Source organism: Homarus americanus, unplaced genomic scaffold, assembly GCF_018991925.1.
Source record: "Homarus americanus isolate GMGI-L3 unplaced genomic scaffold, GMGI_Hamer_2.0 scaffold18703, whole genome shotgun sequence".
Classification (NCBI taxonomy): domain Eukaryota; kingdom Metazoa; phylum Arthropoda; class Malacostraca; order Decapoda; family Nephropidae; genus Homarus; species Homarus americanus.
Window position 1 is genome coordinate 315,168 of NW_024749779.1, and position 17,801 is coordinate 332,968.

The 17,801-nt window shown below is 37.7% G+C and overlaps 1 protein-coding gene across 5 annotated transcripts in view; it reads left to right on the top strand.

Annotated features, from left to right (window-relative positions):
- LOC121853747 (calcitonin gene-related peptide type 1 receptor-like) overlaps positions 1-17,141 on the top strand; it is a gene marked incomplete at its 5' end in the record, with an annotated part of 30,414 nt that extends 13,273 nt beyond the window's left edge. For 2 of the 5 annotated variants that reach the window (XM_042348087.1, XM_042348090.1), the window contains 2 exon segments: positions 3,019-3,102; positions 12,202-17,141. In XM_042348087.1, the coding sequence (XP_042204021.1) occupies positions 3,019-3,102; positions 12,202-12,279 (162 nt within the window). 5 annotated transcript variants of the gene reach the window in all.
- Between the last annotated feature and the right edge of the window lie 660 nt (positions 17,142-17,801).

A 17,801-nucleotide genomic window follows, 5' to 3' on the forward strand; every position in this document is an offset into this window, starting at 1 on the left:
GTGGCGACTACAAGGAGCTGGTAGAGCTTTGTCTGCTGCTTGTAACTAAAGGATCCGAGCCAGTGAACTTCACGATGGTCTACCCCGGCGCACTTCACAAAACAAGGTGGATGGCTAAACCGCTCTATACCCTCAAGATTGTTCTTTTGTCAGGCCAGATCAAAGAGCAGTTCCCAAAGCCGAGGTTGTGACTAAAAGTCAAATCAGCAAGTCAGAACGGTTTGGTGTGTTCACACTCGCTGTTTATGTCCCATGGTGGATTGTTTGCCCCGTTCCAGCAAGTGCGCCACTGAATGACTTGAATTTGGTCAAAACCTTGGCTGAATTTGTCCCATATGACGCGACAATAGTTGACAAAGCACGTGTGGCACTCGGTAGACACACTTGGTACCTAACTGAGGAGTTGGTAACATCCTCTCTATAGTGCTAATGCCTTGAAATCCTTTGCATTTTGATAGTCCATATATTTAGCACTATTTTAGATAATAAAAGGTCTGCTTACCTTTTGTGAACATATTTGTTTTTGAATTTTCTATGAACCAATCAGCTATTAGTATAGAAGAGGGGCGTGACTTACGGGTCAGGTTGGCATGGAAAGAATATAGTTCTATATTGTGTCGAGAAGAGGCTTAAGAGAATCAACTGTACTGTATTGCACCGTATGTCGAACTCTCTTATGGTGTACAGGCTAATGCTTCTTAATAATCATTAGTTGTTTTTAATATTCTTTTACTGAATTCTACCTAAATCTAATTTCTATTTTTATTTGTTATGTTCTATGTATCTATCTATAAAAACGGGCCTTCTTTATACTGTTATGGTGACCGGTTACCACATAATTTCAGTAAAGGCAATTATTTCTACTTTTAATACTTTTATCTCCTACTTTTTTAAATCTAAAATTTCCACTTCCATGGTCACTTTCTCTTTTAAATGTCTCCTTTATAATGTTTCTGTCTATATAACCCTTTCCTCTGTCTCTTTCCAGGTGATAGCTAAATTACAGACGGGTGCGGTCACCCTTATCTAGCGCCCATTACCTTAACGGGCGTTGCATTCTAAGGGAGAGCCAAGAGTCCATTAGCACTCACATGTATGTCCTTCTTGTATTACCCAGTAAAAACGAATGTATAAACTAAAATCGTATTTGTTTTCATATGTTAGAAAGGTAAAATATTTTTATGTAAAATTAGGAAATATTTGAATTCCTAGAAAGCGTAAAACTTTCTCTTAAGTTACCTTTAAGCTAAAATCTTAGCAACCATACTTTGTTTTTCCTGTCTAACCCCTGTGAAGCTTGTCCTGCTCTCTCTTGAATCTGTTGACTTACTCCGCTGAGCTAACACTGTGGGACAACTGAGGGCGGCCCTGGGTGCTCCTGTTGCTCCCGACGCTGTAATGCTAGAGACAACAAGCGCACGTTACATGTAGATGTGATTTCTCATATTCACTCTTATTATGAAACTATCTCATTCTACTGTAGGTACGACTAGCTAACTGATAATACTATACCTCAGCTGTATGTATCCCTGTCAATACAAGTATATCCAGCACACACCATGCATTGAAGGGACGTATTTGTTGACTTTCATGCCACACAATGGGGGCAGTAGATATGGAAAGACTCACCTTGTGGGTGGAGTGCGTGTCAGGGGCGGTGTTGACGGCTCTCAGTTTGGTGACGAGAAAGTTATTAGGTCTTTCATCCCGTAAGTCATTATTGGACTTGGGTTATACACAGGTTGCAGCCGTCTCACTAGTTTTGCCCCGTGTATTAACTTAAAGACTTTATGCATAGAATGATTCATTTTATACATATATGGTAAAAATAATCACTACACAGACACACACCGTCCTCTCAGCCGTTTGTGTCGTCACCTGTAGAGAAAGTTAACTGAAAAGCCTAAGCAAAAAATTGATACGATACTAATCTCTGGTCACATTATTTGGGCAGAATATGGTGGGTTATTGGACCACTTTTATCTGAAACGTGTATTATGAATTTTGAAAGTGACATCGAAAGAAACCATGATGGTACCAGACGATACATTAATAACCCTACAATGCACGTTAGAAAATGTGAAAGAATAATTTCCTTTATCAATATATGACATTATTATTATTATTATTATTATTATTATTATTATTATTATTATTATTATTATTATTATTATTATTATTATTATTATTATTATTATTATTATTATTATTATTATTATTATTATTTACTTCCTATTATTTAAGTTCGTTTATGCCGACTGTGTATTTACATAACTTCTATTTTTGCTTAGCGTCATAATCCCTGTATTAATAAACCATAATCACTGCATTACTGTACCATAATCACTGTTTCTCTGTACCATAATCCCTGCATTACTGTACCGTAACCTAAGATTTTGTAGTTTACTGTAGAACTGTGTTGCTTCTGAAGTATTGAGTTTAGGACACTGTATGCAGCTGTATGTTATGGAGATTGTTAAATTTTACTTTAATTTTCTACAATTTTAAATTATTTTAGGAGAATAATTAGTGATATTGCAAGACACTAGTTTTATTCTACTGGCACCGAAATTTCATTCATAATTAAAATGTAATGTATTACTGCTTACACACGCTTATATATATAAATATATATATATATATATATATATATATATATATATATATATATATATATATATATATATATATATATATATATATATATATATATATTACTATGTACTATATTTTACTTAATTCCCTTAATGCGTTTGTGTGGCTTGCTGTACAGTTTGTTACCTGTTGCTTTGGTTGACTCTCTCTCTCTCTCTCTCTCTCTCTCTCTCTCTCTCTCTCTCTCTCTCTCTCTCTCTCTCATCTTCCACTCTCCTTCTTTCCAAATGTTACAATATTATCCCTGCAATAAGAAAAAAATTTACTTTTTACTTTCTCGTTGATAAAATGTTCGGTTAATCGCCTATTAATTATAAGATATATACATTTTCCCACTATAGTCTCACTCTAGATTTCCGGCAGGTTCTTGGTATCTTCAAGAAAAAGTGGAGTCAGCACAAACTGATGCGCGGAGGATCTCACCCTTACGTTGGCACCACTTTCTCGGTAAGGGGGGATCGTCAACCCGAGGAACTCGTCAACCTCCCTGAGACGCCCAGACTCACACACCTTAACACAGACGCACTTATACACCAGGACACAGGAAGAATCATATACCAGGACACAGAGAGAATCATACAGCAAGGCACAGAAAGATTCATAAATCACGACACAGACAGAATCACACATCAGGGCACGGACAGACTTATATACCAAGGCACAGACAGATTCATATACCAAGACATAGACAGACATACACAGCAAGACATAGACAGACTCACAAATCACGACACAGACAGACTCACACACCAAGGCACAGACAGACATATACACCAAGGCACAGACAAACTCATATACCAAGACATAGACAGACTCACAAATCATGACACAGACAGAAAGACACAGCAAGTTATAGAAAGATAGAATCACACATCACAGCAAATATATGAGACCAAAACATACGTGAGGCAGACGTGCTTATAACCCATAAGTCTTGAAGTTACAGATGGTTGGAAGAGGGTTCGCTGGTGTACACACAGAAGAAACAAGAGAAGGACGACATGGAGATTGGATCTACAAAGTGGTGATTAGGTTTATTAGAACATTCTTATCACGGTTCAGTCTCAGAAGAAAAAATTACAAAACACAAATGTAGATTAAATTAGAGGATAATTTATAAACAAGACTGGACTATCAGGTATGTGAAAGACTAGAGAAAGGGTAATTTCTCATGTACAGATGGAAGAAGTGATTCAAGACAAGATGATGTAAACAAGGCAACACTCGTAGTTAAAGCTACATTATGGAGACACCTTACGAGCTCCATCTAGATAAGAAGACTCACCTTCTTGATTTAGTGTTCGGACTGACGTACTGTTTCCTAGTCCCTAGTGTGTGTGTGTGTGTGTAAGTTATGGGTGGGCTAGGGTGGTCAGGTGAGTGCATGGCTACCACTGCCTTGTGGTTATATTCCTCAGCAGCCCCTGCAGTTAACAGTTTACGGCAACACATGCTTACAGAGCTCTAATAAGACCCAAGCAATGAAATAGGAGTAACAGGAAACCTACACAGGAACCGAGAAACTACACCGACGGATGGAAGCAATGCTAGATGGACAGGTTGATAAGATGAAACCTAACAAACTGGGCTATCGGTAATCCATTGCAACTCTTCTTCTCCCCAGTTGTTGAAAATACCTGCACCATCGGATCAGGAAAACGGGGAGCCAAGATGTGTGGTTGCAGTCGGTTTTTCTGAATATCCCCCAAGACTCAGATTATCTCTCAGGGTGCCCCTAATTTCAAAATAATCTTCCACAAATCTTATTTTTTTAGGTAATTGAAAAGGATTAGTAACAAATTCGGATAGGGAATTTCCCATTGTTAAGTGAAATTATGTGCCTTTCTTAAATTAGTACACAACTCTCAAGTATCTATCTATATCTATATCTTCTAACTAAAACTATATACATAGTAGAAAAAAAAGATGCCACTTAACGGTAATACCCTCTCCAATGTTAAACCGCTCCCCATACCTTGACTCCCACCTGTCCATCATAACGGACTTTCATGAAGAGATCCAACATCGGATTCAATGTGTGTATCAAGGCTTTGGCAGACTGCACATCCGTGTCTTCATCTGTAGGGAGCTGAAATTACCTACAAAGCTGCACGTGTATCGAGCAGTGATCTCCCCTACCCTGCTGTGTGGCAGCGAGACATGGAACACATACAGGAGGCACCTCAAGGCACTTGAAAACTTTCACCAACGTTGTCTACGTTCCATCCTCCGAGTTCGTTGGGAAGACAAGAGAACAAATGCCATTATTTTTGCTTACACCAGTTGTAGGTACAGTACATCGAGGCTACCATTATCCATGAAGATCTATGTTGGACTGGCCATGTTACCCGCATGGACGACAGTAGACTGCCAAAGCAGCTACTTTACAGTCACCTAATGAATGGTAAAGGTAACGTTGGCGGACAACGGTAGAGGTATAAAGATAGTGTGAAGACAAACCTAAAAAAAAAAAATACCAAATGAGTAGCGACGGAGACAGGCAGATATGACTGCCAGGAGTCCCTAGTCACAACTCGGCACATGGATGGCGCAGATGATATAGTCGTTTATGCACTGTGGTCAAGGCAATAGTGCGACTGCGTCACCCTTTTCAGGAGCCATTCTGACCTTGTTCGTTCATGGAATGCCAGGACTTTTTTTGGATTTTAGCACAAGTGAGTGTCTTCAGAGACGAACAGTCCTTGTGACAAAAGAGCTGTCAAGATGCAACACTAATATAGTAGCCAAAAGTGAGTCCAGGTTCCCATACGAGGGAAGACTCACAGAACAGGGATCACACTATACCTTCTTCTGGAATGGTAAGCCCTCTACGGAGAGAAATCGCATATACGGAGTTGGCTTCACCATTCCCCAATCTATTGTGCACAGGCTAGCCTAAATGCCTTTTGGGGTCAACGAACACCTCATGGCATTCTAAATCCGGCCGAATGACTTACTTCACGTTTACTTTCATCAGTGCATACGCCCCAATACTAGATGCAGATGATATTAATAAATCTTTTACGTCGACCTTGACAGACTGCTAACCTCTATCCCCAGAGAAGATAAAGTTGTGCTCTTATGTTACTTCAATTCCAGAGTTGGCAAAGATGGTAACTTATGGCAGGGGACCATAGGGAGAAACGGAGTAGGCAACACCCACGATCCAAACATTGGCATCTCATTGACTACATCATTGTCAGAGAAAGAGATCTCCGAGATGTCCTCATCACCAGAGCTATACGTGGCTTAGACTACTGTGACACAGCTCACCTGCTCGTTATTACCAAACTTTTCTTTTCTCGTCGCCCCAAAACTGTGAAGGCAACAAGCCACTAGAAACGGGTTTAACACCAAGCGATTTGAGGATCAGGAGTGTGGAACACACCTTCAGAGAGTAGATCGACGAGGTGCTGATGAACAATCCGACAACTAATAACACGAATCCGAGCAGGAAATCAAGGTTCTCCTCTCTCTGACAAATGCGCTGCCCTCATTGAGTGGAGAAAAACAACTATCAGTCTCTGTCGAAAGCTGTTATTTTCCGCCAGCAGAAAGCAATGGTTCAGTGGAAATTTAGAGAAATGAAAAACGAATAGTAGACTAAAAAAATCACGTGAAACGCCAAAGTTTGTGGGTCGACACTAAAGGCGTGAATTTTTCAACTCCACCAAAGCAATTTATGACCCAACTACAAACGGCGAGGCCCTCCTCTGCTCATTCGACGGTAACCAAGACAGCATCTGTCAGCGGTGGAAAGAGCACTACCATTCCCTGCTCAACCGAAACACCGATGTGGATGTTCTGACTACCTAGCAGGTCCCTCAGCACCCGAAGCTGGTCCACCTCGACAACCCTCCATCCCTGACGAGGAAGCCACTGACATCAATCAGATGAATCCCGGGAGAGGTCTATAAAGCAGGAGGACCCCTACTGACCAGCTGTTTACATTCTCTTCTGGAGAATATATGGGAAGATGATGAAATCCTTCAAGACCTCAAAGACCAAGGAAGACAAATCAGACTGTGACAACTGCAGCAGGACGCTGCCATTTCCTATAAACGACTACGTTCGACAGTAGACTGCTAAAGCAGTTAGTCTACTGTCATCTAAAGAATTTCACTCGTCATGCGGGCGGGCAACACAAAAGATATAAGGATAGCTTTAAGACGAACATGACAAAGTTCCAAATCGACTCATGCAACCCCATAATGTTTGGGGAAGCACCGCGCAAGAAGGAAAACAAGCGCCAGCACCTGAAAGACAAGGCCGCCGCCACTTCCTCATACCTGTACCCCTTCACGTGTGTAACATCTGTGGACCGCTCTGTTGATCCCGAATCGGCCTCTCCAGCCGCCTCAGAGCTCACAGCGAAGAGGTCCCATAATAAATTCATCTCAAAGTACAATCACTGGATGATCGTCATACTCAACTCATAATGACCACAAAGTCGTAGTAGTAGTAAATTGTGTGTGTGTATTTGTGTGTGAGTGTGTGTGCGTGTGTGTGTGTGTGTGTGTGTTTGTGTGTGTGTGTGTGTGTGTGTGTGTGTGTGTGTAGCTACCAACAGTCACACTCACCTCACAATGACTCCTTCCATTTGTATATTTACTTTGAGAACTTAATTTTCCAGTATATCTAAACAACCAAGTATATGTTTCAAACCAGTAAATAAAGCAAAGACCTGTAGAGCTTGAGTTTTGTACCAGTCTGAAAGAGGCACTACATCTTATACTCAAGTTACCTGTAATGAATCACAGGTAACTTTCTCTTGAAGCATATTAGTATGGTAAAGAAAAAGTGTTTTTATATAGAGTGCATCATTAGTTTGTTACACCCCACCACATTGTGTAAACCTGCACTTCCTATTGAGAAAGAGTATTGGCGGGATGATTTCAGCCAGCCTTCCATAGCAGATGATTGACATGATGAAGATAAATTTACTGTACAGTGTGCTGGTAGACATTACACTGCATATACTCAATAGTACGATACCTCGCATCAGTCCCCTACACCCATGTGTGAAGTTTGTCTCTTTGTTTCAGAAAACATAAGTACATATGTATTGCATTTTTTCTGATGAAATAATATAAAAAGTTTATATCTATAATACATCACAACAAATCTCAGGTGTTATCTACTGATAGACACTGATTAAGGTGAAAACAATTATTATATTCTTGAAGTGTTTCGACATCTCCCTCACACCGTTAATTTTGTATAGAAAACAAATTGTTCCCCAAGATGTTAAGAATACCGTCCATCGGAGTCGAGGTTCATTTATGATTCAATATTATAAAAGGTATAATTCTTGTCCAGTGTCCATTCAATATGTATGCGATTCAGATTATATATATATATATATATATATATATATATATATATATATATATATATATATATATATATATATATATATATATATATATATATATATATATATATGCAGATAAAACAATGTACGGGTAGTCTCAGCCAATATACAGTACTTCAGGTACCACAACACCTCACAACGCCACATGTTAAGTCACTCATTAGGAAATTCAACAGGTTGTAAACCTCATAGAGAAATACTTATTATTTTGATAATTGATGTATGATTATATTACACTCTTGTAAAATAATTATGCTAGTATAAGACAAACTCATCCCCTCCATTGGTATTATATATACTTGTATATACGACGTATATACAGTATATATATATATATATATATATATATATATATATATATATATATATATATATATATATATATATATATATATATATATATATATATATATATATATATATATATATATATATATACTGTATATACATTACATATAAAGTTTAATGATAATAACACGTAGTACTTTAATGATGGTATCCTGACAGTTTTAAATAATTAAATCAAACGGCTAAGAACTTTTTGAAGCTGTTATAGAAATATGTGTTTAATAATAATAATAATAATAATGGATCATGAACTTAAAATAATTCTTTCTACCGTCAGATGTCCTTAGCCAGAAAATCTTTATAACCTTTAGTTTCCAGGTAATTTACATCATAGGTTCTTTATGTATCAAGTCGATTTAATAATTAATTACTCTATTAATTTTTTGTCTAATACATAAGAAAACTACATCATTATTGTGTAGTGTAAGGTTGTATTGTAGACACTGATATTTGTATTATTATTGAACTATAAACGTACTCACTAATAATATTCATGCTAATAACTAGTGGACACAAGAATATAACAACATGTAGCTCCTGGAGGATGAACATAGTATAGTTGACCCATCCCTTGAGTCTTGATGGACAATGATCTGTTAGTCACTAGCTGCAGAATGAACGTCGCTTATATAAATACTGTATATAACTACACTGTGTCTGCCTGTATGTATGTCATTTAATATTTCTAAGCGTAACTATTTATTGAATTCCTTCTCTCCACGTGTCTGCTTGTCTACTGGTCTAAAGCGTTTTTCTTTCTCTCAATTTTTCTCTTTCACTAACTCACTTAATCGCTCACTGACTCACTCACTCACTCTCCGTATGTATGGTTTTGTGTATGCAGGCAAGGGTGGATGTGAGTGTGTTTATACCCTATGAACAAACATGGAAGGATTTGTGTTTGGTAATGCGTGAATACGTTTTCTAACATATGCTAGCGTCTAATTATCTGCCTCTTTAAATGAATGTGGACGTGTATGTTGTCTCAGCTTTCTCCTTCTATAAACCTCTCTGTGTATGTAAATGTATCTGAATCTATGCTAATTGTCTCTACCAAAACCCCCTTTTTCTGTATGTGTGTATGTGCTAACCTCCCCATCTTTGAAATATATTTATGTGTGTGTATGTGTGTGTGTGTGTGTTCGTCTGTTTGTTTTTGATAATTATCCTTCTTCCCCCTGTGACCTTCTTACTGTGCGTGATCCTTGGCTAACACTCGTCTCTTCCAGCTGTCTCATGCTCCACCCGACTTGGTTCTATGGTGTTCAGCTCATTCTCGTTTTCTGATGTTGAACCCCACCCCTGCTGTTCACGCCCTCCCTACTTCATGTTGGGTAACCTATCCCTCTTCTCCTGTATTACTTAGCTATTTGGTCTATTCTTTCTCCTATCGTTATTTCCCTGTTCATATCCCTGTAGTAATTTCTTAGCTTTTGGTCTTATTTATTCATATTTTTTGTTGTACCTATTCTTTCCCTTTGCTGTTCTCCCCATTTTCTTCTCTCATTACTTTCCTTTTTACTTCTTGCTTTCATGTTCTGTTGTAGAATCTCCCTATCATCTCTTTCCACAATTATACTTAACTCTCCTCCTATGTCTCTTACTGTACGTCTTTCATATCATAGTCCCTTTATCCCTATTCATTCTTTTTTAGTTATCATCTCTTATATCCTGTTCTTTATTCTTGTCACTTGATTATCACTTTGATATGTCCTCGTTCATCACTGCAGTATATGTTTACGTTATCTGATAATTTCTAGTCCGATTTTTCATTGATGTATCGTAGCTTCCCTGAGTTGTTATTTGTCTTCACATATCTGATATTTATTGCGTTTTTTCATGATTACCATTACTCGTTGAATTCGTGTGTTTGATGCCTTTATTATTATGGATGTTATTGTCGAAGATCTTTAAATAACATCACAGTCCTGCGTGCTACTGTATTGATATATTTCTTCTCATTTTCTGTTACTCAAATTATTTACGTTTTCTATGACTCAATCTACCCCTAACTGGTCTTGAATGCTCGACTAAATCTCACTTGTTTTTCCTTTTTTTTCTTCTAATTTTTCTGAATATTTTTTACGTTTTCTTCTACACCTTAAGTCTATCTCCATTCACTTCCCCTTGACTCAATGACCATTCACGCTGTCCAACTCTTTCAACTCTTACAATTGTACAACTTAACCCATCTTGGTTTTTGACAAGTGAGTCCCTCCCCCTGTTTTTTACTGCTCAACCCATCCTTCATTTTCTACTGCATGCCACATTCTAGATGGACACGCTAAACGGACAACCTAGTATATGTCCAACTGCTTCACATGATTAAGGTAGGACTGTAGATTTTACTCTGTGTCAAGAATGGAAGTTATTTGCTCAACATGTAATTGCAAGATATGATACGAATACATGGGTATTGTGTTTTAAGTAGAGAGAGTAATTGGCTAAAGTGCCTCTGATTTACTGGACTTGAATATCATAAAGCATATAATTTACTGTTTTATTTTGATCTCATAGATGGTGTTTTATCCGTGCAATAAGTGTCATCTTTTTGAGCTTCATGTGAGCAAACATCTTCCCAGTCTCAAACATTTGTGCACATTTTTCTGTGTAAAGCAAACACTTGTTTAAGATTCTGATGCATGTTGTGCACAGGTCTCAAACACGAAGCAGCCTTACCAATCAGGCGTGGTCAAAATATCACTTAGCAATGCTCAACACGGCAAGCCTAGCTTAATTATATTATCACTCAGTTGTAATTATGCAATATCACTAACCTGGTGTAGTCAAAATATCACATATAGTGATGTCTAATATCACAAGTTTGACGTGATCAAAAACATCACTTAGTTCTGTCCAACATTACCCTCTAAACATCACTTACCCTATACCACCACATCGCTAGTCTATCTTGGTTAAAATATGACATAGCCCTATCTAGCAACACCACACTGACGTGATATCACACATCATTTATTTACAGCCAACACCAACTGTCTGGATTGGTAAAAAGAAAAAAATATATATATCTACAACTGACCAGCGCAATGTCACACTAGCCCCGATCGAACTCTCACAAATCCTTACCGTGACAACTATTGTATTTTACATTGCAGTTGTGTAGTTTGGGATACACAAAAATAGCCACATTATCTTCTATTAAAGATGGTTAAACTTACATTGATTCATCTCCATTTTACTATTTAATCAAGGAGAACTCACATTTATAATAATTATTATTATTATTATTATTATTATTATTATTATTATTATTATTATTATTATTCAGTGTTAAAGGTTTTCAGCACGTATAACAATCAGATGTTGTGTTGCTTTGGTCATTTGCCTGCACAGTGACACCACCTTCTGAAGTTCTTGACCAATATGTATTGTTTATTCGATGTAATATATATATATAATGTGTGTGTGTGCACGGTCTGCACGTACTGCATTCAGTTCTGCATTGTGACTGTATGTTTGCTGTTAATGTAAGTACTACACCCTCCCCGCGCCAGCCAGTCTTACGTTACCCTCCCTCACCCTCCCAGTTTTACTCCTTACACATATACTGTAGGTATGACCAATGAAGCATTATACTTCAATATACTGTTCTCATTGTAAGTGGAATTATGATGCCTAAAGCGATTACATATAATAAAAAATAAATAACTTGTTAACAATATAGCATCATTTCACAAGGCTTCATTACCCACCTAACTTAAAACTTTAACCTTATTTTGATTATGTGTCAGTTGATTTTTAGAAGGATCTCCTGGTGAGCTACAGTAAGGTAATCTGGTCCTTGTTCTTTTTAAAATTTTCAGTACATGAAATCGAGTATGGCTGATGGGAACACGACAGTCACCAACTACGGCACAACCATTGAAGGGGACGACGTGTAGACGGGGACCTCAGGTATACGTGGACCAGATCACGACGAGTCAAGACAGTCAAGACACCAAACACGTGTTGCCAGAAGGGATATATCGATGAACAAAAATTAGGATTGAAATATCGTAATGCGTATTTTAATCCAAAAGGGATTTTCTCAATGAAGTGAAATCACCAAAATCTTAATTATTATTTTTCCCTTTAGCATAATTTCGCACAAAAATGCCTCAATGTTTATCAGGCCAAAATGGGAGTATTTTCCTTAGATATAAATCAGTGCAAAGACTTTTCAAATTTCATCGAACCAAAGGCTCTGCCATTAACCTAAGTTGAGATATCTGATTGTTTATTAATACAAAAAGATTTTTCCCTCTGACATACAGTATATACACCCTAACTAGTATCACTGTTTATTGATTCAAAGGGAATTTTAATCTTTAATATCAACAAACTCCGAAATATTTCAACGTTTATCATTCTAATTGGGATTATATCCACGGGGGAATGTTGACCACTCAATGATATTTTCAATCCCAAAGTCGGTAAACTTGCATAAGAAACTGAAAATTACTGAAAACTAGAATACCGTTAATGTAATTACGTTAAATTCCTGCAGTGTGTCGGGGAGGTCTCACTGTAAGCTTTTGTGTATAAAACCACGTGTCCTCTCTACCATTTCCGTGTTGTCTGTGGAAGTCAGGATCCACCGAACTGCCATCATCCACACTTATAGTGGGAAATTAGTTTCACTTTGTATATATATTTCCTATCCTGTCATCAACACCTGCAAGTTTATTTAATTGTATCTCTCCATTTATCTGTCTCTCTGTGTCTATTTCTCTTTCTGTCGTTTCTCTGTTCATCGTTATATGTCTTTACATATCTGCTGATCTAGTAATCTCTCTTCACCTGTTTATACACCTGCAACTCTAGTTCTCTACCTAATCATCTCTCTATTTACCCACTCTGTTAATTACTTATCTATATGCACATAGAGAGATAGAAACATAAATAGACAGATCATTTAGAGTAGAAATGGAGATACCAATAACAGTATACATATGCGTAAAACCTGCGCTACAGCAGCAGATACGAGAGCCAACTAATCACAAGGAGACGAGATAGAGGGTGATAGGGGACAAGAGCCTCGACACGCACACACATTCCCAGCCTCGTTATTTCCCGCGGGGCGAATGTAACTCGTCTACAACAATGTTCCGTAGAACGTGGAGAACAAAGCAAAATTTTGATGTTAATGTTTTTTTTCATCGATAAAATAATAAGTAATAATAAGAATGAAGGGGGAGAGAGACGATTATTCTTTGGCTGAGGATGCGATGGTAAATTTTCAAAGTAAATGATAGAAAAAACAAAGAATTCACCGAGGTGATATGGCAAGATAGAGCTTTAAAAATACATGAATGACACAAAAATAGATATTAATGAACGTACTTTAGGATGGTACATGTGGGTTAATCTAACTACTGAATTAATTTTCAGTTCCTTACCGTTCACCAGATACTATAATACACCACCTCGACGTTACCATAGGTCTATAATACACCACCTCGACGTTACCATAGGTCTATAATACACCACCTCGACGTTACCATAGGTCTATAATACACCACCTCGACGTTACCATAGGTCTATAATACACCACCTCGACGTTACCATAGGTCTATAATACACCACCTCGACGTTACCATAGGTCTATGTAGACATACCGTGTCTTAACAAATTCTTCGTCACAAGGATGGGGTTATGTATGCCTCGATTACTTTCGATGTTTAACGAGCGTAGGGAGGATATTTAGATGATGTTTATTACTGGTGGATGAACTAATGACTTCAAATGTCTGAAGATAGCAGGAATTTTGTCGAGTTTGTTATCTCTGGCTATCCTACGTGACCAAAGATGAACCTTTCGTCTGGGTTTCCTCGGCTGGCCTCTGTTGTGTACTTACCAACCATCATCTGCGTCTATCTGTTTGTAGTTTGTTAACTTTTTGGCACAGATATATATCCCATCATATCATATCATGACATAAGAGAGGTACTTTTTGGTCTTCATTTTAACTGGTAGGCGTATTGTACAGTCGACCGATGCCTCCGTTACTGTTTCTACTATAACAAGTCGTTGGGAGACTCGGTCAAGACCAAACCTTTGGTAAGAACAGCTAGCTAGTGTGTTTAAGCCCAAGACAACAAAAATAGCATCGACGGTGTTGACTGAGTCTCCCTTACAACGACAGGTATTGTTCTCACCGTCGGTATAATAATGTTCTTACTCATTATGGTGACGCCACATCACCTGGGAGGCTCTAGAGCTTTGTAGCGTGTATCATGCGTATCTTAGAACTGCTTATCATTTAAACTTGAATATTGCAATTAAAGTTTATGAATCAATTCTTTTTCATAAATACGCCTCTACACTGCGAGCCCAGTGACGCCACTGATGGAAGTTCAGCACACAGAACACATGCAACTCACAGTCTCTGGAAATAACTCTCTAAATATCATTTGCTAATGGATTTAAGCCGTGAGTTATTTATTACCAACGCACATTAATAACTAAATCATATATTCCAGATTTGTGGAGTGACTACAGGTCACTCATAATTGTAAGGCAGTGTTGGTAGATAACTGGCGAAAGTTCGGCTGATATAACTTAGTTAAACGTGTCATAACAGAGTGGATAGGGACGCCTGGCGCTAGTTCTTAGGCGATACGATCCTTAGAGGCGCAATTGGACTCCACATACAGTAACAGACTCTCTCAGTCCTTGAAGAGGAGATTTAAATTAAAGCATAGGGATTTTTTTCTGGGACTCAGACTAACAAGACCAATCCCCTCATCCCACTGACTATACACCTTGGAGACGATGGACAGTGTGACAGGGGATTACACTTGCGTGAGAAAATATTATCGAGTTTGTTCAGTAATGGCACTCTGACCCATAACATGGGTCCTACTTGGTGCCCGTAGACTAAGGTGTAGTAAGACTTGATGTCACTAGCCAATCCGTAATAAATTTTATGTGAATTTTAGGTGTACGGATAAATAGTATTACTGTGAATGAAATATAAAGCATATATGAACGTCTTTTAGTATATTTGCCAAAACAAGTATATAACACGATATTTAACCGTAATCCTCATGACTACTTCTCCACATCTACTACCACAATATTATCAACAAAACAAAAGCATTTAATCTGCCAGATACATGATATTTTTGTACACTAAATCTATTCTTGACTTAGATGTAGGAAAAAAAGTAGAGCTAAATTCTTAATATACCTCGGGCAATTGATGTAGAGAAACCAATAGTTGCTTTTATAAACATTATTTTTCTATGTGTAAATACAAGTCAAATGTATAGACTGTAAACTCTGCCCTAAGAGACAGTTATTTTTCTCTTTCCTGTTTCTTCCAGTAGCATGTATGTGCATCCATCGCCTTCACAACCATTGTCATTTCAAAAAATTCATCAAAGACAGTGCAATATGTACGAGTAACTCTCACTTTAGCTTCCTCTCGTAGGGGGTAAACCTGCATTATGTAGGCCAGTTGATGAAGGAGGATAACCTCTTCGTTACAGGATATTCTGTCGCTGTGGGGTAACTCAAGGGACCCCTTAGTGAGAGGAGGAAGACGCCCCCCTTCGTTGCAGGATATTCTAGGTTGCTAAATCATCATTTTTCTCCTACTATCCCTATATGACCTTGACAACTAGGTTCCCAATATCATATTCATCTGTAAAAAATAAACTGAATTATCAAAACAAATAGTATAAGGTTAATTTTAGGGCCATAGTCTAACGGTATATCATTATTATGTTGTTGTAGAATCGTGTCATGTACCCGCACATGTATCTGAGTGTATTCATGCAAGACTTGTGAAATTTGGATGTGTGTGTTTACATCTGTCTTGCTACGGTTCTTGCTAACAAAGGTAAATCCCCTTATTCAGTGATGGATGAAGTCGTTAAAGGGATTCATGTGTGTGTGTGGTTTATATCTTATTTACGATTCTTTTTTTTACTTCATTTAGAATAAAATGATGAATTTATGTTGATGAATCCCCAAGTTGTGTAATTTGTGTGGCAAGTATTGATAAGTTAGGTTATTACTAACAGAGGAATTTACTAAGAATGGGAAGATGGTCGACGCCCAGTACAAATAATGGAATACATATAGTAAACAAGAGGCGATGAGAAATTCCTTCCCTCTCGACTGTGTTCTTGTCTTAAAATATTTCATTGCTTTCTTCATATACTCTAATAGGAATCTTATCCTTCCTCTATAAGAAAGATGTTTAGAGTAGATTCTCACCCGGTTAACTATATAGTGACGTTAGTGAAGATGATGCCACTAATATAGGCTAAGATACATACTAAACTGAGCATGAAATCAACAGGTTACAGATCTGATTAATTCCGAGGAACAAGGTGCAATGAAACCCAGAAGGGAAGACTTCAGAGTGACACTGATGTATCACTTTTTATTACAGGTGATATTTACCTAGAACTAATATTATTGACAGTTCAACCAATGTATGGTAGAATGTTAGTCACTTAAAGGAATTTTCATAGGGCCCAGCGATCAATTTATTATTCCAAGAGAAGAATCGCTCCTAATAGGTAAAATTATTGGTTTTCAAGAATCAGAATTAATCATTGCTATTTTTCCACTGTGTTCTTTCGTTGTTTGTTCACTTATGAGTTCTCACATCAGCATCTGGTTCTTCCTTACCACGGAGCTTCGTATGATAATCTCCCTGGTGCTTTCTTTTTTCCTCCTGTTCTACTTTGTGACATTAATGTGTTATGGCATTTAATTGTATGTGTTACAAATATGAATGTATGGTGGATATACTGTTTTATTCTCCTTCTGTAAATCTGCTATATGCCACCGACCATTTATACACGTCACGGAACATCCATACACGTCCCAGAACATCCATACACGTCAAGGACCATCTATTACACGCCACGGAATATTCATACATGTTACGGAACACCAATACACTACACGAACCACCTTTTCTTACAATGAAATTATAAATCACATAGAAAAGATGAAATTACTAGCCAATAATCAATATATTTCTTATATACTGTACCTACTGCTAAGTATTTTGGTTAAGGAGTTAGTGTTGACGCAAGGATACCTCTAGTTATGGTCACAGATATGGGAGGATATATTCTAAAATTATTACTAACTAGATGGTGGAATATAAATCTACCTAGTATTTGACTACACACACACACGGCTTTACAGTACGTCTGGCCTGCCCCTCGCTCATTCAACAATCAAGAGAACGGTACCTGCTACGGGGGATCATCTACCTGAGTCACACCTGCTCTAGAGCGTCCCCCGGCAGGCCCACAGTAGATAAGGCTTGTTGGGGAAATGGTTAATTGGTTATATTTGGTGAGATAGAGAAACCGGTTGAAAAAGTCGGGGAACTGGTTAAGAGAAAAAACAAGGCTGCTTCATATAGATAGAGAAGCCAGTCGTGAGAAACGGT